The sequence below is a fragment of the Tyto alba genome, unplaced genomic scaffold (genome assembly GCF_018691265.1).
Source record: "Tyto alba isolate M040663 unplaced genomic scaffold, T.alba_DEE_v4.0 Super-Scaffold_6, whole genome shotgun sequence".
NCBI classification, from domain to species: domain Eukaryota; kingdom Metazoa; phylum Chordata; class Aves; order Strigiformes; family Tytonidae; genus Tyto; species Tyto alba.
The window spans coordinates 51,387,526-51,413,886 of NW_024881327.1; the positions used below are offsets into that span (position 1 = coordinate 51,387,526).

Consider the following 26,361-nt stretch of genomic DNA (forward strand, 5'->3'; position numbering starts at 1 on the left):
AGAGCTGAACTATTGATCTGTATTTAACACTCTAAGGACAGAGTAGCAAGAAAATACTGGATCAAAGTGAATCTGTGCTGAGTTTTATCCCCTGCTTCCTTATTATCAAAGCATTTGTTCAACTTTAGGCATATGAATACTATCATTTATATGCAGTCAAGCACTTAAACTCATGTATAAGTTTAATGATGTAGTTGAGAACACTGGGTATTAAGAAGAAGAAAGTGCTATGATGTAGTTGAGAACACTGGGTATTAAGAAGAAGAAAGTATGCTTAGTGCTACTAAGTTACTTTACTACACTCAGGTTTCATTTCTTTGCCCCATCCAAAACCTCTACTCCTTTGTAGCAATCTGCCTTGATCAGTAGCTCATCTGCTATCTCCTTGGCCTAAAATACGTATTTATCTGTTTTAACTCTTCATCTCACTTTCAAATTCTTAATTTAATAAATAAACCAATAATGAATCTTAGGAATATTATTTTGATAGTTATCTAAAAGTTTCCAGGCTTTCTGTTTTCCCTGACTTCTTAATTCAGAAATTGGCTGCTGTTCTTGCTGAAAAAGTATATTATAAATTGAAATATTCTGCTAGCAATTTTTCCATATTTTATTAAGGTGAGTAGTAAGCCAAACCTCTTTTTTTAGCTGTCTCTTCATGGTCAAAGATCAAAAGATACATTCATTTCTAGGAGAAGCATATAACTCACTCTTGTAATGTGAGCTTTTCGTGTCTCATAGAGAAGAAACAGTTCTTGGCATGTGAATAACAAGATGAGTGACCACAGCATGGAAGACCACACTACAATAGAAACTGCCCCTAGCTCGGAGGTGACTGTCTGACTTCCATACTGATCTTCAAACCAGTCATTTGCTGTACGATAACGTGCTGGAAGAAAATAATTATTTAAAAATAAGTAAAATATATAATTGTAATTTCTTGAAACAACAATGTACTTGCTTCTCTTTCATTATAGTTATAATTTGACGAAAAGTTTTTCAAGGTTGTATGTATACAGAAATATGTATGGTACCCATATATTTGATTTGTGAAGCAAGGTGATAGTCACAAGAAACAGATGTGGCTTTCTGATCAAAGCTTGTGGAGGTCCAGCAGTTCTTCATTACAACTGTGTTGGTGATAGGAGTTCCTTTATCTCAGTGGAGGACTGGTTGTACTGAACATTTTCAACACCCACAGACATTAATTTATGCCTACACTTTATATTAGACTTAAAGGTCTTCTAGATCTTGAAGATCTGCAAGATTTCAAGATGGAAATCTGTGGGATGAATTCTTGGTTAGTGTATTCAATGGTATTATCGTTGTGGCAACAGTGACATTGTGAAAGTGAATTCCACAATTTATTTAATTTAAGAAAAAATGTATTTTTTAAAATATTGAACTTTCTGTTTGACAATTCATTGTGTCACCCCTCATTTTTGAGTTATAAGGACTAGTGATTACTTGTTCCTTATTTAGTCATCTCATAGCCTTACTACTGATGACCCTGAAGAATGTGGAGACTCTTACCTTCTTTAGTCTCTCCTTATATAAAAGTAATTCCAGACTTAGGAATCCTTCTTATGTTTCCATGTACATTATCATCCTATGCCATTTCTTCTTTCATATGAGTTAATAAAAACTGCATGAAATAATCAAACCTAGGCACATCTCTGATGTATAGAATCATCCGATATTTTCCTTTCTCTCTACTAAATCTCCTATTAATCTTAACATTCTGTTGGCTTCACAACATGAGCTGAGCACCGAACTGGTATGTTCTGGTTGGTTTTCAGTTCTTGTTTTCATGTGCATTAGTTTCCATTTATCAACACTATATTTCGTCATGTTATCATAAAGATATTTAGACCATAGAAAAACCCCTTCAAAAGACAAATAATCCATCCTAAAGTAGGACTCTAATTTATGTGAAATAAGTTGCTCAGTATCATGCTGGGTTTGTACCTTCACAGACTCTAATTTTCCTTAACATTTTGCAGACACCGTCAATATTTTGACTGAATGACTGATAATGGATCCCTTCTATTACAGTCTTTCTCTTTAGTTATAGAGCTCTAATCAGTAGAGACTCTTCATGTCCATAGATCTCATTGTCTACGTGCTTTCTTCTAAACATCTCTAAGTTTGAAATGCCTCTGATAACAACAATATAATTTTAAAGGAACCATTCAGTTAGTCCATTACAGTCTTAGAACAAAACACTTCTGAAGAAGTGTTATTACTTTTATTTGTGGTCAACTGCCTATTTTCTTTTTCAGTGCACCATGCTGGGACACTTTTATTTGTCTACTATTTGCTATTTTGTCTTTAAACTTAGTATCCATCTTTTGTTTCTGTAATTTAATTTGTAAAGATCATCATTACTTTTAGGTAGTTTATCAGTACCACAAGTAATGCCAGTCGATGTCAAACTACGGGGTACCATAGGGAAAGCTCTTCAAGGATTTCCCCACATCTTCTAAGATGTTTTATCATGTGTAGAGTCTCTAGTTCTGATTGGGGAACCTTTTTATTATACAGTACAACAAAGCAAAAATAGTAATTTCCTAAAAGGCCTCTCAGAGTACATTTCTTTATACAGATAGTGTAGGAAGGCAATAGAATAAAATTTGGTACTTTGTTATTCTGAGGATTGATCAGCATATCCCCAACAAGCATCCAAACATCTCTGAAAACTTCTGTGAGGGCCATATATGTCACTTACAGTATAACTCACTGTTTGTCACAGTGTTTCAAGTCCCTTATGAGGTCATGAATGTACTCTTAAGTTGTTAGTATCTAATTAGACAAAAAATAAATACATACTCATTGTTTTATTTTCATATATACCAAGACCTTTTCATAACAATAATACAATCTCTGTAGTTGAGCCAGCTGTTGGGGCTAAAAGGAAATAAAAGTAGATACTGCATTTCTTTGTGCAGTGGTCTTTATACAGGTCCGTACAGTATAGCACAACAGATGATTTCCAGGGTTCTGAGATGCCAACCTTATAAGCTTAATAAATTAAACTTTTTGCTGTTTCTGAGGTGTACTTAAACAAATAATTTCACCCCACACTTGACACATATGTCTCATGTATTGAGGCTTCAATCAGTCTCAGATTTAAACTCTGTTTTTGACCTATTGATCATTTTTGACTAACTGGATTATAAAAAAAATGAGAAAATTAGTGTAATTTTGTCTTTCCTTCACCAAAAACAAAAAACAAAAACTAAACTAAACCAAACCAACAAGCAAAACACCCCCCCCAAAAAAACCCCAAAAATCCAAACAACTAAAATAAAACAAAAAAAACAAACAAACAAAAAAATAGAAGGAAAGGCGAAGCAAAATTAACCATTGTCTACATCAACTATGATGCAGGAGATATCTCTGCATTAAAAGAGAAGAGCCATATTGAGGATTCCAAGGTTAAATGAGTTTATTGAGTTAGTGGTTACAATGGTATGTCACATACCTGTAATCCAAGCTACACCTACATATTTGCCTCTAAATTCTCACACTGTCAATTTCCGTGTGTCTAAACATTCCACCATCAGGTCTTCTATTACTAATATTATAATAATAATCATAATCATAATAATCATAATATAAAAGGCAATGTCAATCACCATATTGTGCTTCATACTCCACCATAAGGAATTCAATTGGCAAAAGTAAACTTCTGGTCATATTAATGGGATTAATTGAAATGTGAGCAATCATAACACTACTAGAATATAAAGAACAAAATATGATTTAAAAGAAGCATTTTTAAGATGAATTAGTTTGCATCTGTTTTAAAAATTCACATACTATAATGAAGATGACTTAAAAGTTATATCATTTAATTATTGGGCCACACATTTAAGCATATTGGCTAGTACATTTTTGCACTGGAACAGAAGCAATACAAGCTTTATGGTCTACCATTACAATTCCATTTTTTCACTTAATATACCTGCCAACCTAATGTTTCTTGCATGCATAAAAACTTCTGGGTTTAGACTTGAATTTATTATTTAACCCACACACACCCCTGTGATGCAAATTCTTTGGCCAATTTAATGTTATAGTTTAGTTTAAAAAGGAAGCTTGGAATACGTCCATTTAACATCAGAAGAGAATCTCATAAATTTTGACATTACAGAAAATTAGTTACTTCAACAGAGTCTCAGGTTGCATGCAAACTGATACTGCTGCCCCCCACCCCATGCCAGACACATACAAGTCGGCAGGTATGCATACAAAAAGAATATAAAACCCTCCTGGTAAAGCTTAGTGTTTTAGAATGAATCCATAGCTTTAAATTCACTTAAGGCCTGTACAGGGGAAATATGTTTCTTCTGGGACCCTCTTCTCACTCTTGTCTGATATTCTTCTGGTTTTTCTCTCTTTACTAGAGGTTTCTTCTCAGGGGCCTTCATCTTCCAAGATACAACTGGTGAGTTCACTGCAGCAGTACCATAGACCTTCTGATATTTAGTGGAAGCCACATATGATGCTTTCACTGTAAGGACCACAGCGTTCATCAGATTTTTAGCTGCCTGGATGAGAGAAGTGGCACTGTCCAGCTACAAATAGAAAAGAAAATGAAATACAGGAAGGTTACTCCATGACTGGATTGCTGGAACATTTCCTGACTGAAGTCTGGATACTCTCAGATCTCATTAAAGATGAAATGAATCCTATCCCCAAGGATTAATCAAGTAGCTTGTAGTAACAAGCATCGGCATCAACATGCACCCAACTCTAAAGGTAAGACTGTGGTACCTCACATCAGATTTTTTAATATTTCAAAGGAAGAGTTTGTGTTGTCTGTTTTTTCTTTTTTTTTTTTTGAGATTCTTTTTCTACAGGTGAAGAAGTTGCCTCTTTTTTTCAAATACTTTTACATGTCAGAAACTGCAAAACAGGTCAACAGGGATTTTTCCCAAGTATTCAGGTTTGTTCTAATTATTCCTATTAAGCCCAGGATAGCACCCCCAATGATGTCTACAGGAACTGTGTGAGGCCAGTGCTGAGCTTGTTAGAGAATCTTATCTGAAAAGATGAAAGGAGATTTTGAAACCCCTAAAGAAATACAAAGATGAAACAGTTAAATGCAGGTTTTTGCAGCTTCTGTAATATGTGTTACTTACGTTTCACAAGGAATCTTACTTTATGATTAGCAGCCCTTTTGTACATATACCCATGTGTTTCTGCCATGCGCAAGTCTGCCTGAGATTCCTGGGTCCTCTGGATGTAAGACACCTTAAGAACTTGTTGAACTTCAAACCATTGGGACTTTCAGTCAGCAAGCTTCCATTATACACTGAAATCAAGTACATATCCCTGGCCAAATTTTTCAAAAGGATTTAAGCAGATAATGGGACTTCCAAAGCAATGTTTTAATGTTCCAAAACACGAATTAGACTCTTGTCAAATCCGACTGGACATCCCCAAATTAGTAGGTGTTAAAAGATGCTTTTAAGTACTGTAGTAACCCATGTTACTATTTAGGATATTCAATTATCCCTTTCCCAAAATATTGAAAAAGTTAGATATACTCTTTGTGATAAAGACTTTCAGTTCTACCATGGAAACTGTCTCAGTTTTTTATAAGTCTTTCCCAGTTTGTAGGAATGATTTTGGATGTAATATTATTTTAACTTTTTAATTCTACCTCACTTGTTCACTAAGTTCTTAGCTATTTTTAGTTAGTACAAAAGGCTTGTCTCCATCCAAGCCTTCCCTGCTCCATATTTTGGGAGCATATGATTTCTTAACATGAATCCTAAGCAATGTAACCAGGATAAATACACATAAGGCAACAACAAAAGCCATATTATACTTCAGTTCAAATATTTTGAATCATTAACAGAAGAAGAGTTTAGGAGAAACGTCTTTCTGAAGTGTCAGTGACTGATGTGAACAAGAAAAGACATTACAGAAAGCCTGTGCCTGGAACCACATTAATCTATAGACTTACTTATTATTTTTTATTTCCTCAGCTGCCACCTTATACTCATTATGATTCATTAAATACATAAACATCTACATACAGTAAGGTGAAAAACAAAAAAGCATTTTAATGATTTTCACGTAGTTGGTGCCATTCCCTGAAATGCATAGTTAATTGACTTTCCCCAGCAAATATTTTTCCTCAGGATTAATTTGTATTTTCTGTTAGTAAAAGAAACTAAGTTAAAAGATGGAAAATTACATTATATGGCAGAAACATGACTGTTCAATAGAGAGTAATGAAATATAATTCAGTATAGTGTTATTCTGTAACCACACTACTGCATGATTTATAAGGCAATCTGTATGTTTGTTGGCAAATAACAGATCATACTCTATTAAATCAGGATATTCTAATTTACTGCAGAGATCTACAATCAGGCATTATTCATTGTTAAATGATTCTTTTTGAAACACTGGTGGGTTGATATTGAATGTAAAGTGATACCGTCAAATAGTATTTACTTCATAATCAGTGTGGATAAACTGACTGGATCAAGCCTATATTGCACATTTCTGAATGAATTCTATTTGCTGAGGGTTTCTAATAGCCTCACATTTTCCAGTGTTTCTTTATGAAAAGAGTTCTGGTAGCTGTTTTACATGGGGCATATATTAAGGAACACAACGATTCAAGGAAGCATTTTGAAATGAGGAGGCACCTAAATTTGATGCTTAAAACCATACAAAGGATGCAATCTACATTTAAACACTTTAGTAATTTTATGGAGTATATCAATAAGGGCATGCAGAAGCATGCACTTCTGCAAGATCAGATGCAGATTGCAATGATGTCGTTTAGAAAACCACATTACATATTTTGATGCCATTTTAATTATCTCTAGTTTCAATCTGCTGCTATAGTAGCTAAGAGCTCCTAATTTTCACCATTATCAATCACATTTTAACATGCAGATACTTAGTCCTTGCCCTTAATATCCATTCATATTGTAAAATGCTTTCAAGTCTTGGAATCAGAAGAGAGACATAAAACCCCCTCATAATAGTATTAGGCTATGAGTGTTCTCCAAAATCTGCTGGTAGCCATCCCATGTACCCAATTTGGCTACCTAAGCACTTCCAATGATTTTCTTATTGCCCCCAGCTCCTTGCTTGTATTATGGCTCAGTAAAGAAGAATTAAACTGAATGAACGTCATTTCAATTAACATTTAGATCTTACTACACCACTGTGTTGCTTCAGTTTTAAGCTGTGCTTTGGCATCAGCAGAGCTACAGTAGCATAAAGCTGGAACAAGGCAGCAGTGAATCAAACCCTTGGTGCGTTAATTCCTTACAAAATCTGGGCACAGAAACATATGCACTTTTCCAAACAGATAATAATAAAAAAAAAATAAGAAGGAAAGTTAACATTTCAAATAAAAGTACCACTAGGAAATTATTGCACAGTACAGAAGGCAAACTTCACTTCCTAGCAATGTTTAGGGAATTATGAATATAATGATAACTTTCCATGTTAACAGCTAGCAGAATCTTTAACTTGCTACAAAAAGTAATAGTGTTCTGCTACTTAGATCTCTTTACAAATATGTTTGCCTTCATTTAGGAAAAAAAGCCTTCTTAAACATAAGACATAAATTTAGGTTATTGGACTATAAAACTCCAAGAACAGTGAATACTGGGGAAAATCCAAAATTCATAAAGAACCAAAGAATCACTGCACTGGAGCCCACCACTTATCCAGGTTAAAACTGCCATCTACCCAGGGAAAGCATAAACAATTCAGGAAAAAAAATAAAAATGGTTTTCCTACAAGCTAACTTTACAATTAATGAATGAAAGAGTAGAACAGTGGAGCATCAGAGCCTATCATCTACCAAGAAGAAAATTTCAGGGTTTTTTTCCCCAAAAATCCTTAAGGCTTTGAGGAGTTTTTGATCTGCTTGTAAGCTGTGCTGCATTTTTCCTGTACTATAAGTGGAATTCTTCAGAATCTTGTGACAATCAAGATTTCTTGCTTCTTTTACATATACACATAATCTAAGTAAAATAACCAGCAATTACAATACCAAAATAGCTGAAGAAATGGGATAGAATAAAGCTGGAAAATTTTCTCTTCAACAGTAAAGCAAATGAAAAAAGATGTTCTCCCTGCATTGTCACATCACTCTAATCGGGAAGAATTATAACACAGTTTTCAGAAAGGAGAAAATTTAAGTTCCAGAAATATCTTCACAATCAGAAATATACCACAAAAAGTAAGGGAAATAGAGGAAAAAAACATGTATTTCCTGTGTGCAAGCAAATAGTATAGGTAGTTTTAAAAGAACTGGTTGTTTAGGAATGTTCTTTATCAGTATTGTTGATTCTTGAAAAGTGGGGGAAGACATCAAAAGAACTGTAGATATTTCCTAGTCTGTCAATATCCAAACAGTACAAATAGAATAATCTGTGAAATTGTAGGCCAGTTCAGTTGACAACACTCCCAAATAATGTAATGTCTATGACAGGCTCCATAAATAAAGGGAGAGGAAATAAGTAGAGTTAAAGGCAACCAAATGTTTCTGTGGGTAAAAATATCTTCAAAGTAACTTACATATTTTGATGTGATTAAACTTTGGATTGCTTAAAATAATGATGTTGATATAATTGGACCTTCGAAAGGTGTTTTTCTTGTTACTATGTGACAGTTTAATTAAAAACTCAGCTGATATAAAATAAACAAGACACATACAGAATGATTAAAAATTCTCTAATAGCTAGGTTTCCAAAAGTATGAAAACACAAAGAAATCATTGCTAAGCAGTGAGTTGTGCGGTGGGATCTTGGAGAAAACAACTGTCAGCTTTAAAATACTAATATTTCTGTTAAAAACGTGGGGAAAAGTCACTTAATAAACAATTGGGAAAATGGTAATTCATACAAAGGGCAAGTGATTGATATCTAATAAGCTGGTAAAAGTCAGAAAGGTAGATTTCAGTTTGGGCAACTTTATAGCAGATGATACTTATACAATAAGGAACTTCATCCTATGCAGGATGCTAGAAAATCATTCCCTGAGTATATAAAAAGGAGGACACTGATGAAATATGTTAAATTATCATATTGAGTTCAGAATGTGTCCTCAGTACTAAGTCCTCAGTGCAAGATCATCACTGAGGAACAGAAAAGAATATAAAGAACCTCAAGAATAGAAACCATCTTTACTGGGAAATATTCAGTCATCTCTGTGTTTTCCATTAAGAAAGTGCATTATTAAAAAATTAGTTGATCAAAATCAGCAAGTACATAGTAACAGAAAGCTGATAATATTCAAAGTTCAACAGATCAGATAAAGATATAACAGAACTTAAAGGCTGAAAGGTGAAGCAGGTCATTTTAGTTATTAGCTGAAAATTTTTAGCAGTGATATTAATCACAAGAACACATGAAACATAGTGATTCTATCTCTAGAAATTGTGAAATCAATATTGTATGTTTTTGCTTAATATGTCCACTCTATTTTAACTATTGGACATTTTTAATGCACATTAATTCAGGGAACCTATGCATCAGTTATTCAGGAAGAGAGTTTAGATGATAACAATGGCCCACATTGACCTTGAAATGTATGAATGCAAATAATTTGGATTAGTAATTATTAATAAATAGAGTTTAATCTGGTTTACTTTGTATAGATCGGGAAAAGCAATTGTCATTTATTTAACATGTTGAAAAAGGTTGTGTAACCCTTTGAATACTCTTGGCAAAGACTTGATTTGTATGCCTTCAGCACATAATTTAGGCATTACCAAGCCAGTAAGGCTATCTGTGAATTCTGGGTGCATTCTCTGCCTTCCCTGCCTCTCAAAGCAAGTTCATACTTTCATGGGCAGGTATAGTTACTGTTACCACACACAAAACGTTAATTAACAGCCTCTAGAACAACTAAGGTTACATGAAGCAATTATGACTCTGGAGGGTGAACCAGGAATACCTTTTTCCCATGTTACATTCTTATGCAACAGAATATTTTCCTCTCAGTTGTGCTTAATAGTATGTAAGATATATGTAAGAAAATTATCTTATTCATACTTGTGTCTTACATTTCTGTGGCACATTTCTTGTGTAAAACATGATATTATTAGTGACATCCAATGAAAGAGTGGCCTATTTGCTATTCAGATGCATTCATCCCAGTTGTAGGAGACATCTGCTATTTATCAGCACTACGATGCAATCGCTGAAGCTATATTTCAGTCAGTCACTTGAAAACACGCATAAGGTTTTTGCTAGATCTGTGTCCACTGTGAGAAAACTATCCTGTATATTTGAAATTCTATAACAAACAAAATGTCATTATTTGAAATGTAACTGAAATGTAACGTGACCACAATGATGTTAGAAAGAGATCTGTGGCTACATACAGAAAACAGTATTATACTCCTCTTTTCCTAGATATTTATTTTCACATTTGTTTGCAATTAGCTTTCTCCTTTATACGTGTTAAATATTTAATTCATTCTGGGGGTAGGTGTGTTTTATAGGTGACCAATCCACTGAATAACTGTCCTCATCTGCATTTTTTCAATTACAGGTAAGAAATCCATAGGGATACCGAAGCCTGTTTGGTTTCATTTAACAAAAGCTGCCATCTCTTAGGACAACAGAAAGCACACAAGGATACCAAAAACTATCGGTATCTTCTGTCTTCTATGCACTATTGCTATTTTAAAACACATTTAATTTACAAACTCAACAGGTTACCACCTGCTTTATGCCAGTTTGGTAAAGTGTAAGCATATAAAAATACTGCCAATACTGGCATTCCTAATAAAAGATAAACAGCCATAATATAGAAAATTTGTAGAGATGCATTTATACAGTTGATTTACTTATTTCAGGCTGTTTTAAAAGAAAAAATAAAAGACAAAATTATACCCCATTTCATTTTCTTTTAGGAGAATATTTAATATTAAAATAAACCCAATAAATAGATATAAATATAATCATAAAATAACGTTCAACACTGGATATCACTAAAATTGGGGCAGGAGTTATACTTAATTCACTAAATGAAGAGGTTTAGAGAAGTAATCTATGTTTATGATAAAATACTAAACCTGTAAAGTTAAGGAGTGCCATCTAAATGCCCTCAAATGAATCCAGAAGTCCTTTAATTTTATTGTAGGAAGACATAAAAGATAATTCACTGAAACATCAGGAGCCCTGCATATCTTTTGTTTCTCCAGAAGCATCCAAAATAATAAGCCATGCATCAATTCAGAAATGCTCAACTAGCTATTACTGTACTTAAATTTCATAGTGGGTGCCAGAAAGCTTACAAATGTTTATTTTTTTGAGGAAAACAAATCTTTTTGCCTTCTCAGCTGAGAGACTGAAACACAGGCTTCAACGTCATGATCATTTGCCTATTTACACATTTTATCTTTGACGTCGTGTTCATTTCCCTATTATCTTATCTTTGCTTTGTCCTCTCTTCTCCCCTCATCAATACCTACAAGTAGATGGACCTCTAACAGGAAGCATTGCAAAAAGTCTGACTCACAGGCTATAGTCTGAAGGATACTGAACCCAGCTGTCTTTGGGCCAAGAGTACACCACTAGAGATATTAGGCATGTCCAACTCTGCTGTCCAGACCACCCTAATAAGTTATGTATGTACTGAAATTGCTTAATGGGTCATGTAGTAACATAGTGAAGCACCCAATTGTAAATCCTGACAAAGTTTAGGTTTTTGCTAAGTGTGGTAGGCTACCAAGAACAGTTCTAACTAACATGCTATTGTGTATGTTCTGGAGCAAAACACACACATGAGGAACATTAATATTGGGAAGGCAGATGCTTTATGAGGCTGGGGTTTGAGGATGACATCTCAGGAATGAGATAGCTATGAGATTTAGTCAGGACTCAGACACTTACCTTCTTTTACTTTAGACCATCTAGTTTGACAAATGATTTGTTGTACTTGTAGAAATCACTAAATGCCCTCCTGATTTAGACATCAAAATGTCATTTTTACATCAGTGGCTGATGTTCCATATTGCCAGTGTTTGTCCTTCTAATGAGCTAACACGAAAGCTCTTATTTTAACAATTGAATTGGTGAAATGAAAAATAAAGCAATTGGAAACAACTAAAAGTTAATGTTACCAAATTATTTATATGAAATATAATTATTACTGATTTCTTTCCAGCCTGGCAGGTCCCAAAGTTGAAAAATATATTTTTTGAATTTCTGAGAGATATTAAAGTTTTATATTCATCAACTCTATTTGCAGTCAATAAATTATTTATCTGATATGACATTACTGCTATAACATAAAATTCACCATTTTTCTTGTGGATACCAAACCTAATACAGGTTATTTCCTCAATATTTAATATTTAATTAATATATTGTTGCATCCTTTTTAGAATTTAATGGTAGAAAATACTTTGACCCATAATAAAAAATTTCTCAGAACCAATTCTTTTTCTTCTGCTCATTATCTGCCACTGCACATCAGGAAAAAGATGCCAAAACAGTGTAATTCATAACATATAACAGAAAACCTGTAAGGACAAGCAATCATATAAAGCACTGAATTTTTTAAATAAGCTTGCTTTATCGGTCATTTTCATGCTACAACACTGCCTCAAAACTTTCAGAATCTGTTATTGAATTAGGATATTTGACATCAGCATGAATGCCAAAACATCTGGAACAATTCCACAGACCAAAGAAGAAATCCTCAGTCATTGAAAGTCAAAGTTTTGTAGATGGGAATAAGGTTTCACCCCACAACTTTTTCAGCACTACAGTTGCATGTACTACACGTTTTCTCTACTAAGGTTGATTGTAGAGGAAGAAACACTTTCTACATAAACCTACAATTGACAAACATGGGAATGAGTCTTCTCCCATGATGGCTTAATCATTTTTTCTTCTAAATCTGCCTCATTTTGCATAGAAATAATGCCTGGAGAATGATGCCTGTGATGGAATGTCATTGACAAAAAATATGATTGTCTAATGGCAATCACAGTTGCATTACTAATTGTAGCAAAATTAGTACATCCACACTTGTAACTTTAAAAACATTCTGCCCTATCTGATATGACTTCTTGGATGATGAACAGGAAAAAGACTTTCATATGGCTAATTTGAAAATAGTCTCCTACCGATTCTTCAAGAAGATAAAACTTCTGCAACAAAAATGAAGTCCAAACTATATTTGACAGGATACGTTAACTCAAACTATAATTAAGACTTTTTAATATTGCCAGGAGGCTTACTGAAAAAAATTAAAGTCAGAAGTCTGTCAAAGCTCAGTATCAGGCCCAGTAAAAAGCCATTAATGCAAAACTTTATGTAAGTGGTCTGTGTATCACCAGGATTGTATACATCATTTTACACAGGGATTCAGATGCCAGAAGTCTACACAAGATACGACATTGTCTGAACCTGATGTCACAGACAGAAAAGTGCTGATAGGACTCTGTCAAAAGTGACTCAGTACAAATTTCCACTTTCACATCCAATTACAGTTAAATATGAAAGAGGAAATATAAGATACCTAACTAGTCTGTGCTACTGATCTCCCTCCCCCTGATAATTTTTAAAAGCATAAAATAATCTAATGCTCTTTGAAACTGAGTTTTGGAAGCAAATCTTTTGTTCTTTATCTAGAGAACAGGTATAATAACAAGAAAAGCATGCCTTTCTTACAGTCTTACCTGAAGGGAGTCCAAATCATGTCTGGTTGGATAGAAATTGTACTCTCAACGATAAAATGCAGGAGACATTGGGTAAAAAAATCAATAAATCATAGAAACACTATATTCTTTAGATGAGGATATGTTACCTCCTGCTATTCCTCCTGATTTTGACACAATGAAAACAAAAAGAAAAGCAGCATAATGCAGGACTGCAGACTGCAGTGCTGAGAAATGTGATACTTTCCCAACTTCTTTTTTAATTTGTAAAAGTGTCAGAATGGTATCTGTATGCAAGTTATCTCCATGTCTTCTATGTGGGGATCTGTCACATTTTGAGGCAAATTTTTCTCCTTCAGCTAGCTTCATATCTCTAAACTTAGGCTTACCCAGGTCAGCACAGAGACACTTTGAAGATAGTTGCTCTACAGGCATAGCTGGCTTTTCTCAGGAAAGGGCTTGGAAACAATGCATCAAACAGAGTAAAAATGAATAAAACAAAATCCTGTTGCAGAATGAAACACAGTACCATGACAATTGTTCCTTGCTTCCCAATGTTTGCCTGCTCTTGTTCATGCATCTTTTAAGTCTCGGAAGCAGGTAAAAGGCTTGATCATTCAAGATATTGATCACTTCTGAGGTGCTAAAGGGCTTTTAATTCCTTGAAGCTGAGGGTCCTTGCAGTGTTGCCCAACTCCATCAGTGAAAACATTATTTTCTCTGAATCTCTGAGAACTTTCCAGGACTTTACAGCAGTATGCAATGAAATAAAGGAACAAAATAGAATGTCCACAGTAGTCTTCAAGAGAAAGCCCCATTTCAGCTTTTTAGAGAAGTCCCAGCACTGACAGAGCTAGGTTAATAACATATGGCAAATAATTTGTAAAGAAAATTCTAACATTTTATTCCAAATACATTCTTCATAATTAACTGTTCTGTTTGTTGTTTGTTTGACCAACTGAATCAATGGTTAAATAACATTCAGTAAGTACTCCTTAATAGAAGGCTTTTTTCCCCTGGTCAATTACTGAATATACAATTTGTGAATGAATTTGTTCATTACATTTTTAACTTCCGCTAATACTAAATGTTATTAAAACCCAGCAAAACATGTAAGAATTACTGGAGACTGCAAACAAATGAAACCAGAACAAACCAGTAACAATTGTAAAGGCTGTTGCAGTTCATAAGGAAAGAACAAGCAAAGTTGACAGGAAATAAATAATAAATTGGAATGAGCAAAATCTTGTTCTGAATTGTAGAGTCTCCTTTTTATTGCTCACATTTTATTATGCAAGTATTCATATAATCATAGAATACTTTAGGATTAAAATAACCTTTTGATAGCATCTAGTCAAATTCCCTGTTCAAAACAGATTGAATTAGATGAGGTTGCTCAGGATTTTGCTCAAATTCAGAGTATGTTCAAGGATGAACAGTGTCCCACAACTCTGGACTAGAGGTCTCCACCTTGCACTTAAATTTCACTACCCTCAAGTTAAAACTTTTTTTTTCTTATCTTTAATTGGAATTTACCATGTTAAAACTTGTGTTTATTGCCCCTTCTTCTGTCACTATGGACCTCTGACAAGTCTGGATCTGGCTCTTCTAGATCCTCCTGTTAGGAAGTTGTAGATAACAATATCTTCCCTTCAACTTCTGTATACATGCAAATGTATCTAAAAGAGTAGTGTAGATGATGTTGGCAATCTCATTTCCACTGTTATAAGAGCAAGTGCCTTATCCAAAGGGAAAAACTGAGTAGCAGTAGAAGGGAGGAAAAAATATCCCCAATTATTTACAGATATTTAATAGCTCACTGAAGTTGGTTAAGTTCTGTGCTATTGTCTTCAGAAAATACTCATGTTAGGAAATCCTAATTTACTTAGTCTCCATTTTATTTTGTGATTCAGTACTTTAGATAGCATTTTCCCTGAACAACAAATGCAGTAGTACTTATAACCTCAATGACTCACATAACTCAAATGGTTTCTGTGCTTTTCACCTCAGGACAATCTTCTCAACACAAAACCAAATTAATTCCACAACATCTCCAAATCTTCCCTCTAATCCAAAATTTATGTAAAGGAGATGAAGGCATAAACTCAGCTGTTATTTAGAAGAATGGTGAAATGAAAAAGCATTTACACTGGCTCTTTTCTTATAAAGCTCTTACCTAACTTAAATATTGTATGTTAGTCATGATTATCTGCAGACTTGTCTGCACTTAGCATCAGAAAAATTGTGACTGAATGTCTTTTAGTATTAGTCAGGATCCAAGAACTGTTCATAACTGGGTGGCATTACAACCCTTGGAAGCAATTTTTTAGATGTCTCTAATTGAACAATTTCTCTTGGAATGCAGGCAATAGGGCTACTCTTAAAAACCATTGAGACAATGTGGTTGATGACATAGGCAAGGTTTTCAGTCTTATCATGCACCCATCCTAATTCCAGGTGCTGGACCAAGACATTCCAGGCTCCTTATGTGCTTGGTGGAGAAGACCAAGAACCATGGAGCACTTGAGATCCTTTATGAGTTTACTTTCTATACGGATGGGCCAGAGTACCTCACTTTAAAAATTATATTTAGATATCCTAAATTGCATTAGAATCCTAACAACAGTACAGTGAATCTGGGCAAAGATGATTAATATCTGAAAAAAAATTGTCCTTGGATTTGTCCCAGTAGTCCAAAAAGTCAAACAAACAATTAATATTTTTGAGATTGTTTTCTTTAATTCTTCTCTTTTGATCCCCAAAAGTGTCAAATGGGGGAAAACCACATTCCACAAAACATACCAATCTCTTAAACCTACAGAAACTAATGAAACTGGGGGCCCCAAAGAGCTACTTTGTATAGGTATATGCTCTTATAAGACAATTTAAATATTTCTGTCCAGAAAAATATTAGGCAGTTTCCTTTCTGCAGCAGCTAAGCTTACAGAAATTTTACATCACTTACATATGAATATATATCCCCAAAAGATCCCCAAGGCTAAATCCCGTGACTCTATGCTTGTCTGAATACATGGTTTAATTCACCTGCCCATACTTCTGTGATTTTTTTAAGATGTTATTAATCTAACCAGTTGTCAAGAATATTTGCTCTCTAGAAATGGCAATTGATCTCCACTAATTATAAAGGAATCCTGGACTGAACAGCTCAGATGCAGATGTTTACACCTGGCTAGATTAATAACTCTCTGTATAGCAATAGAGATAATAGTCAAAAGCCCACCAGAATTCAAGTAAAATCTTTTGGAATAATAAAATACTCCATTTTCATTACACCATAGACCTACTGTCTTGAGTGGGGTAACCTTCCCATGTTACTGAAAAATTTCTTTCCAACTCTGTCTTTCTCAAACTGTACTTCGTTAACTATAGAGAACAATTTTTACTGATTTTTTTTTTCTTTTTAAATTTATTTTTATTTATCTGGACATTTAGAGTGGGAACTGGATTATAGAATGAAAGACAGAGAAATGCCGGTCTTGAAAATTCTGAGTCTTGAAGGAGGATGTCACATTTGAAAGTCATCATGATTCTATAGATATTTTCTGCCATGAGTGTGGCTCAGTATTCTCATTTGCAGAAGGGAAATAATGACAATATTTGTTTCTGCTTTCAGTTTTACGAGGGTACACTACCGTGTTTACTTTATGACACTCAGATAGGACTGATAGAAATCCAAAGGGTTATGATTGAACAGAATCATGTTTAATATCTTTGAGATCCAACTGTCCCAGAAACAGAAAGTCTGGGGTGTTAAGGCAGTTTTAGTCTCCTGCAACCACTATACTCAGTCCAAGTGTTATTGAGCATTTTTGTTGACAATTCAAATGAGCTGAGGTCAAAGATCAAAAAGACTGTAATTTAAATCAACACTAAGAGTCCTCTAGAATCTTGTGCACTATCATTGTGACTTCTTTTACTAAAAGAAGAATAAATCAAAAGTAATTATTTTTGAGTCAATGGTGTTATACCAGCTAAAACTGCAGTAAGAGAGGGCAGGGTGATAAGCATTTATGTGCCAGCTGACATGGTTTGCAAACAGATGGTGCATTTCACAGCTCTCCCTCACTTCTCATATAGAAAAAGAAGGTAAGCAGCAACCCACAAAGTTTTAATTCAACTTGTAAGAGAAATCAGCCTGGCAAATACAAAAAATTTGGGAATATTACATAGCCATCTTAATCATATTGAAAAAATGTTTGATCCCTACATACGATCTTACATCATTAAAGTATTGCTCACCTCTTGCCAGTATGACTGCGGAACAAATCTGTAATTTAAATGCTGACGTCCTTAAATATATAGGTATAAATATACTGGTTACTGTTTTTTTCTTTGAGTCGGTAATACACAATGTGCTTGCAAACATCAAACAAAACATTTTTTTTAATAATAACTTATCATAAAGAAACTTTTAGTTTGCAAAATACTTATGAAGATTAAACTCATTAAAATTAGCATATTTTGGAAGAAGGTGTGGAGGTATTTGCTTTAAAAGTTTTCATATTACACACTAAATAAAATCAGATGAAATCTAGGCATTAGTATATTTTGCTTTAATTTATGTACATGTAAATAATACACAGTTAAAACAAACATCACAATTGCCTGAATACACATTTAAGCCAAAGCTGCAAAATACAGGAATCTGTGCACTTTAGATGTTTTAATTTTTTCTTAATCATAGCTGCCAGGAAAATAATTTAACAGGTTAGCTCAGTAAACATAAAATTAGGCTACTTATTCTCCCAGTGTTAAGTTACTCAGGCAAACTCACATCCTGGGGTTGCATGGACAAAAATTTGTCACTAGATTTGGGACAGGCAGATTCCAGGTTAAGTATCGCAACAGCTTATGTCACTTTGAATATCATTCCCTCTACAAACTCCCCCCCTATACATAAACCAGCTAACTGCTAATTTGCTCATTTTATAAAATAAACCTAGACAGCAAATTTCTCTGGATTTAAAGTAATCCACTGACATTTCTGTTCCAAAATATCCCCTCAGTGCTGATCACTATGTCTAATTCACAATAATTACTGAATGACACAAATTCTGATTTCCTGTTCCCAATCCTTATACCACTTTTAAAAAGAGATTCCCTCTCTATGCCACCTAAATGCTTTCATATCACTGAAGTGAGATTAGGGGCACTATACAGTTGATCCTTATGCTTTACCAATTCTGTGCAAAAATTAAAGCCTCCTGCCTTATGCAAGAATAATTATGTACAAAGACAATTTTGTAAAATCATCAAAAAAGTATGTGCTTAGAATCTAAATTAAATTTTACCTCAAAGCATTTCCCTCTGAAAAGAACAAACCGCAAATCGTCTTTAACAGCAGCAATTCCTATAAAGTTTTCCCAGTGAAACATTAGAGATTGACTAACCCGCTTTTCCTTTCCTTCTAAAATGATCAAAGTTTGTTAGGAAAGCTAAATTTGCTAGACAAGTTCTTGGTTTTGTGAAGGAAGACTTGGAGACTTCAATGTTTGGTTCACTTAAGGAATAAGCATTAATAATAAAACTCTTTGCACACATTATTCAAAGTTAGAAAAGCTATCACCTGACAGGGAGCCAGTTTTTATATTCTTTGTCCTTATTTTTCTCTCTGACAGGAAGGGAAACAGTCATTACTGAAAGTTTTGGTAGCTTTGTAAACAAGACTTTCATCCTCCTAGAATTTCATTCAGATGTCCCATGCACTGATACAAACAGCATCACTGAGTCATCAGGGAGGAGTATCTATCCATCACTGCTGACCGATCTCCAATACATGCCACTGACCAGAAGATGGAATGGTCTGCATCTCATACCCAATTCCTCAAAGCCACCTAGTCACCTGAAAATAGATGTACTTCATCAATCAGACCACGGACCACCTCTGCTGAAAAGGCTGTGATTGCACTCTCTTTGTCTTTGATTTATAAGGCATGCACCTTTGCCTTTTAGTGCCTTTCATGGAGATATGACAAGACCCCACACAGAGCTGGTAAAGAACTTTAAATGAACAAGAACAGCAATATTTGTGGTATCTCTAGGGGTCAAAATCTTCATATGATCCTTATTCTGCCCTTTAGTATGAGAGCTCTGACATCTTGACAGCTTTAATAGATACCCAAGAGGCAGAACAAGAAAGGAAGGTCTTTGCAGTCCATCTTGTCTTTTTTAAAATGCTGAGGGATATTAAAACAGTGAAGCAGTAATACTTGGGGCCACAGGAAATAGGTAACAAGACAGTGCTTTAAAGTAAAATAGTAATGTTTAGGTAGTGACACAAGAAAAACACCAAGAAATTCAGTTAGCAATACTCCTGCCCATCTCAAGTTCTTATCACAGAAAAAATCAAATCCTTTGATTTATAATTTCAAAGGTTAAATCTCAGTTACGTCTCCTGGGATTTGATTTCCTGATTAGTATCACATCTTCCACAATTTACTTTTGAATTTTATTTAATCTATAAAACAGGTGTTATAATTGGCCTATTATCAATACAAAGCTTCCTAAACATTCTGTATAAAGCAAATAAAAACAGTAACAGAGAACATAGAATATAAAAATCCTGTCCTGTATAAACAGGCATTATCCACAGTTAATAATGATGAATATATAAATAACACGATCTGTCTTTAATCACAAAGTACTTTAGAAAAATTAAGGCCCAGAAGTACTTTAAATAAATTAATGGAAGTTTAGCAAATGAGTTCAAAGGGACCAGAGTCTGTCTTTTGACAATGCAAAATAAACATTGAAGGACCAGTTTAACCACCCGAAAATAGACCACCTCTGCAAAGAAATGTGATCATTGCTTCACAAATGACATTAAATCTAGGACTTCAGAACAGGAAGGCAATGACTTTTAGCAGGTGACTAAGACAACACATGCAATTCATTCTGTGAGCCCTATAGTTAATTAAAAAAGAAAAAGAAGCTAACAAAAAAATCCCCCATTCTCATGTCTTTTCCCTCCACCCCCAGATCTATAGAGTTAAAGATATAGATGAGACAGGAGGTTACTCACCGTCGAGGAGTCACTGCTTCCGGTCTCAAGCGTAGCTCCCTCAGCACAGGTGGGTGGGTGGGTAGAAAGTTGACTAGCCCTGCCCCCATCTATGACATCACACTCTACCTCATAAAAGGTAGTGAAAGTGCTCTGAACTCCAGTCTGATTTCCGAGAGATACAGAAAAGAGAGAGTGAGAGAGAGAGCAAGAGAAATATTGTGCCCTAGTGTAGAAGTGAGGAGAGAGGAAAATGTGTGCTGAAGGAGCTATGCTTGGTCAAGGAAACAGGGACTCTTCGACGATGAGTAACCCCGCTGTCTGGTGATTCCTCTCACTTGCTCCCATAGCACAGGTTAAGCATGCAAGCCCTAAAGGGTTTGCTGATTGGGAAGGGGGGGAAAATTTTGGCACCTTTTGATGAAAACCAGAAAGGATAGAAAGCTCTATCCCCATTAAAGGCTGATTTACATCAGACCAGGCATGAATTTGGTTGATCGACTTCTAAGTAGCATTGTTTTGTGTATGGTTTTGAACAGCCGAACTGCACAAAAACATAAACACTGATGCAAGCAGCCGAAATTCAATGAGAACTACACTTGATTCCACCAGCGCTGAATAAACCTTACACAATGCAGCCCTCTGGGCTGACCCCTGAATAGAGTCAGCCAGAAGGTAGGCCACCTACACCACTAAATGAAGGAGGTCAGGAAAGAATTATGATTTTCTCGCATTGAAAATGAGAACTGACAAACTGTGCTGAAAGAACAAGTGAGGGAAGTATCAAAATTCTGGGCATATATTTATTTACAGAGCACACTTTAAAGTTCTAGAAAATATCAACAAAATTGAAAAGCGGTGATGCTTTTAAAGACTGTACATTTTTAGACAATGACAACCTTACAGGCTGAGGCACATTTTTTTTTCCAAAAACTTCTCAAGAACAGAAACTGGAGGGCTTAAAAAGGGATATTCATTTTAATTTATTATAAATGGAATTTTTATCATCCAAATTCTGGAAAAGCAGGTTCAAGAGTAAACATAATTTCTTATATTATCCACTGGGATTTTCTTAATAACCTAGTTATATACTAAAATTGAAAAAAAAAAAAATAGTATATGCTGCTAAACCTATCTCCGTTAAATAAAAATGCTCAGAGGGGGACTATTCAATGCCAGTAAAGAGTGCAAGCATAAGATCCTGCCTTTTGAAAGATGAAAAATGAGTGCACCTTAAACCTATTTTAAGAGTATGTGTAACAAGCACACAGAGTTAATATTGATGTCTTCCTTTAGGCTTTTTGTTGCTACAAGGATCATGTAAATTGTAAACTAATCATGATTTTTTTCCAGTCTTAGTAATGGTTAATGTGTATCGCCTGACCTGTTTGTGTGTTCTTTGCTTTTCTCTCCTTTCTTTTTATTGAAAAAAGAAAGTGTGTGACTAATGTCTAGTACCAGTCACTTCATCTAACAACAGAAGTCAAGCATTTTTCTTCCTAACCTTCAAAACTTTTATCATATTGTAAGCTTGCAGTACCTGCAGATGTTACTTTAGACAAGCATATTTGTGGATTTAAAAACTCAACAAATTGGCTAGTCCAGTTGACAAAATGAAGAGCTATTGTGACTCTTAGAGATAATATATAAGTTCAGGAACACAATGCAAAACTAGGCTGCATCTGAGTAATGCAAAGTGATCATAGTGCTGTGAATTTCTGTTCATAATTGAATTAAACATATGTCTGTCTGATTTCTCATTATATCATGTTGGTTTCAAGATATTTGCATGTATGAAGACAGAGAGAACAAAAAATATCTCTGGTACTCTGTATTGCATCTTCTCCTTACTAACATGTATGTCTACTAGTCTGCCAAAGAGAAAATAAAAATTGAACTTTGAAAGGCTTTTATGGTAAAAAGTACCAAGTAGAATTCAGTTAATTCATAACTTAGGCAATCTATGACTTGACTATTGCACCACAGTTGTTTTTGCCAAATAAAGTAGGAATACATTTCAAACTCCTGTGACCACCAGATCTTTTGAAGTCTAAGGAAGCTTGCTTATTCTGATAAAGAGAAAGATGTTCAGAGGATATATCCTGAAATCTGAGAAATATTATACTTGTTGAAGTAGTTCTATCATCTCCTAAAATGAAATAAATTGTCTTTTATTGGAATAATAACATATGAATGTAGCACAATTAAATTCTAGAAGACTGAGTATGGCCAAGAATATTCTCCAGTAACAACATAAGATAAGAAATACAGAGAAACATAATAAATTACATCATGGTAATGCGATATAAACAGTCCAATAGATTAGTTAGCAGATAATACCCCAGAATGAATTTTGGACTGGCACTGCTCAAATCTGACATCTTGTTTTGACTAGCTTAATATCATATTTGTATTTGATAAGGAAAATTAAGGGAAGAGAAAAAAAGATAAGACTGATTTGTGAACATACACTAGAACAGATCACTCGCCTGAACAGTGAACAAAAGCAGAGAAATAATATACCTAACTGAAAACATTTAAAATATGTATATACACTCAAGAAAGGAGAGATATCTTCCAAGTGGTCCAAGGAATACAACTAAGATTAATTAAATGAATGCATAGAAATGCAAAGAGACAGTAAATGAAGACTTTAATACTCTAAAATATTTTCTTAAGGAAAAATAAGTTAAACCTAGCAGCATAAGAAACTATGTGAATGCAGATCAAATCATTGATTTAATCACTTGCACCCAGGCACTAGAAATCAAGTTAAAAAAAAGAGTCCATGTTCAGCTTGACATCAAAGATCTGTCAGAAAAAATACCAATGTATGTTCTTTCTTGCTTCAAAAGATGGACAGATGATGGGGAATGGGCAAGCACCACTAAGGTACCAGTGGCTGCTGTCTATAAAGTTTGAGTGCAGCAAGACTGTGAAAAACTGAGGAGTATCAACCACACAGAGACATTATATGTACTAGGGTATACCTATAGAAGGTAAAAATAGATATATTTTAAGAAATGGAAACAACAACTTGAAAAGGCCATGTAAAAATGCCAAGCTGACACATATCATAAGAGTTTGAGACTCTAACACAGACACACCTCTGGCCCAAAGAAGTCCTGTTGCTGTAGTGGATCAGCTTGATGGATGAATGGAAGTCTTTTTTGCTCATTATCTGTCATAGCTAAAGAATGATGAAATATGTAACATCCCATCTGAGAATGCGTAAAGCTGTATCTTCTCTAATTTTTTGTCAATCTGAATATTGAATCTAGTTGCAGGTATAAAATAAGATGAAAATGTTTCTGCAGTCTTTTGGATCAGATATTGATGCTCTAATCTACTTTTATGGATCTCTAATTTGATTTAGGACACATCACTTGTATGCCTTATCTACTATTCTAGTGATAGTATTACCTACCTGGTAACTTAGTTCACAAGGTATTTTGATGATATATTAGTCAGAATTAAAAAGGATTTATGTTAACATAAAGCATTTGAGAATATCTAACAGTATCTAACAGGATTGATTTTTCTGATAATGGACAGTAGTTTTTTACTTTGACTCCATATCAATATCTTGAATAAATTATACAAAAAAAAACCTTTTTATTGATGTAGCTGTTTATCAGTTATGTAAGATTAATGACATGATGTGAGAATAGATATATTTTTCCTTTGATCTTATGAAGTTCATAAATAATAACGGTAACAGCAATAATATGTTAAAAATGTGGAAGAAAATATTTCAGAGGTTAAAGATATAAGGCAAATTTTAACCTTCCTCACTCAGTTTGATCTCTTCCTAATGACTATTATGACCTCCTACATTTAATGGAAATACACTCCTATTGTGAATTTTATTAAATACTTTGCTGTAAGATCTTTTGTTTTGTATTTGCAAATTATTCTGCTCAGGCTGGGAAAACCTGTTGATGTTTTCCCTTGAGGGTATGTCTTCTTGCCTGTGAGTGTTTATATGTGTGTGTTACTCATCTGCAACCCAGGTTATCAAGAACTATAATTAAAGTCAAAGAAACTGATGAGTCTGAACTGAAGTTGTTCTTTTAATATCTGCAAAAGCATCATCTGTTAGTACTTTTAGAAGTGAGATTAATTCTCACCACTATCTAAATCATGAAGTTAAATAATTGCAAGAGCTATAAGATGTACTTCTGTATAAGAAATCTCTTATTGTGTTCTGTCATTATGTAAAATCATTTCTCCATAATTCCATGTATAAGAAGCAAACCTAATTTTTATTTAAAGTCTTGGGATGTACCTATTAACAAATCTATGCTGTGCATTAAGAGGCCAACTGAGAATGCCCCAAGGGAATGGAATTTTTATTTAATATAAAATGGTGAAGCTTGGTCCCAAACCACCTCCTTTAAAGTCAGTAATATAGGAAAAAAAGCAAACATGAGATAGCACTGAATTCCTCACTTTCTTTATAGTAATTTATAGAAACAGTCCTTTAGGACCATACCTTATGGTATGTTAGGATGGTCTCTAGGCATTGCTAATTACTGCAGGGCTGATGCAGTTTTGTGTATCAGAAAGCCATAATATTCCCATTTTCTTCCCATCTCATTCAGCACAGCCTGGAATATGAAAACAAGCTGGACTGAAGCCATAATTGCTGTAGCAGGCAAGCTTGGGATTTTAGAGTGCTTACTATTTTTGAAACAAATGCAAGATGTAATGAAGCATATACATTAGTATTTCTTTCAATTTTCTAATCTTTTTCTATGATCATATTTGTTTGAAGCCTCAGTCTTGAATCTGCAACACTTTGCTTTGTCCGCATGGAATTAAATGGCTTAATGTTATTTGATAACAGAAATGCTTTTCTTTGCAGAAAACTCTTCTAATGAGAAATTTCAATAAATGTAATCTTCAGAAATTCATGAATATTTGTTACCTGATAAAGCACAAGAGCATGTTCCCTGTAGCCAAAATTCTTCTTAATAAGGATAAAAGTCTGATGCGTCTAAATTTTAACCTACTAAATGTAGACATATAGATGGTGTGCATGTCTCTTGTCTCCATAAATATGTTCTAATGAAGACAAGTGGAGTGTGATTTTGCTTTGCAAATTAAATTCTAGATAACATCTTCCCATTTTTTGCAGGATATATTGCTTCAAATTTATGTGTATGTGTGTGTACATGTGCATTTATATACAATGAGATATTTTCTTAATCCTGAAAACGTCCTTATATCAAAACATTGTAGCTTCAAAATAACTGAGATTATTTAATAAAATATATATTCTTGTTGAATTTTTCAGTCATATCTTAAGCTTCATTCATATATTTTTCCTTACATAATGTAAACTGTCCCCATCATCAATCCATCTTCACTCAGCTGCATTGAAGAAATAACCATAATGCTAATAAAAATACATCAACCTTTCCAAAGTCTTCTGCACTATTCCTTATGTGGATCATGCTTATGATCCCCCAGAAGGCCAGAGATTAGGATATATACTATTTTCCAATCCAGCAACAGTTATAGAGGCAAAACCATGTGAACTCACAAATGTAGAAATAAGATCCTACGGGATCTTTCACTTAGCTGAATCAAAAAACTGCGCAAATTTCATTTGGAAGAGACATCTGGAGATCTCTTGTACAACTTTTGACTTGGAATGAGTTGATTACCA

The 26,361-nt window shown here is 34.3% G+C and overlaps 1 protein-coding gene across 4 annotated transcripts in view; it reads right to left on the reverse strand.

Annotated features, from left to right (window-relative positions):
* Window positions 1-3,423: 3,423 nt before the first annotated feature.
* Window positions 3,424-26,361, reverse strand: part of CTNNA2 (catenin alpha 2) — a 464,407-nt gene continuing 441,469 nt past the window's right edge. For 3 of the 4 annotated variants that reach the window (XM_032993891.2, XM_032993894.2, XM_032993893.2), the window contains 2 exons: window positions 20,709-20,852; window positions 3,424-4,580 (listed from right to left, as the gene is read on the reverse strand). In XM_032993891.2, the coding sequence (XP_032849782.1) occupies window positions 4,293-4,580; window positions 20,709-20,852 (432 nt within the window). In that variant the 3' untranslated portion in view covers window positions 3,424-4,292. The remainder of the gene's footprint in view (window positions 4,581-20,708; window positions 20,853-26,361) is intronic. The other variant, XM_032993892.2, reaches the window with a different exon arrangement.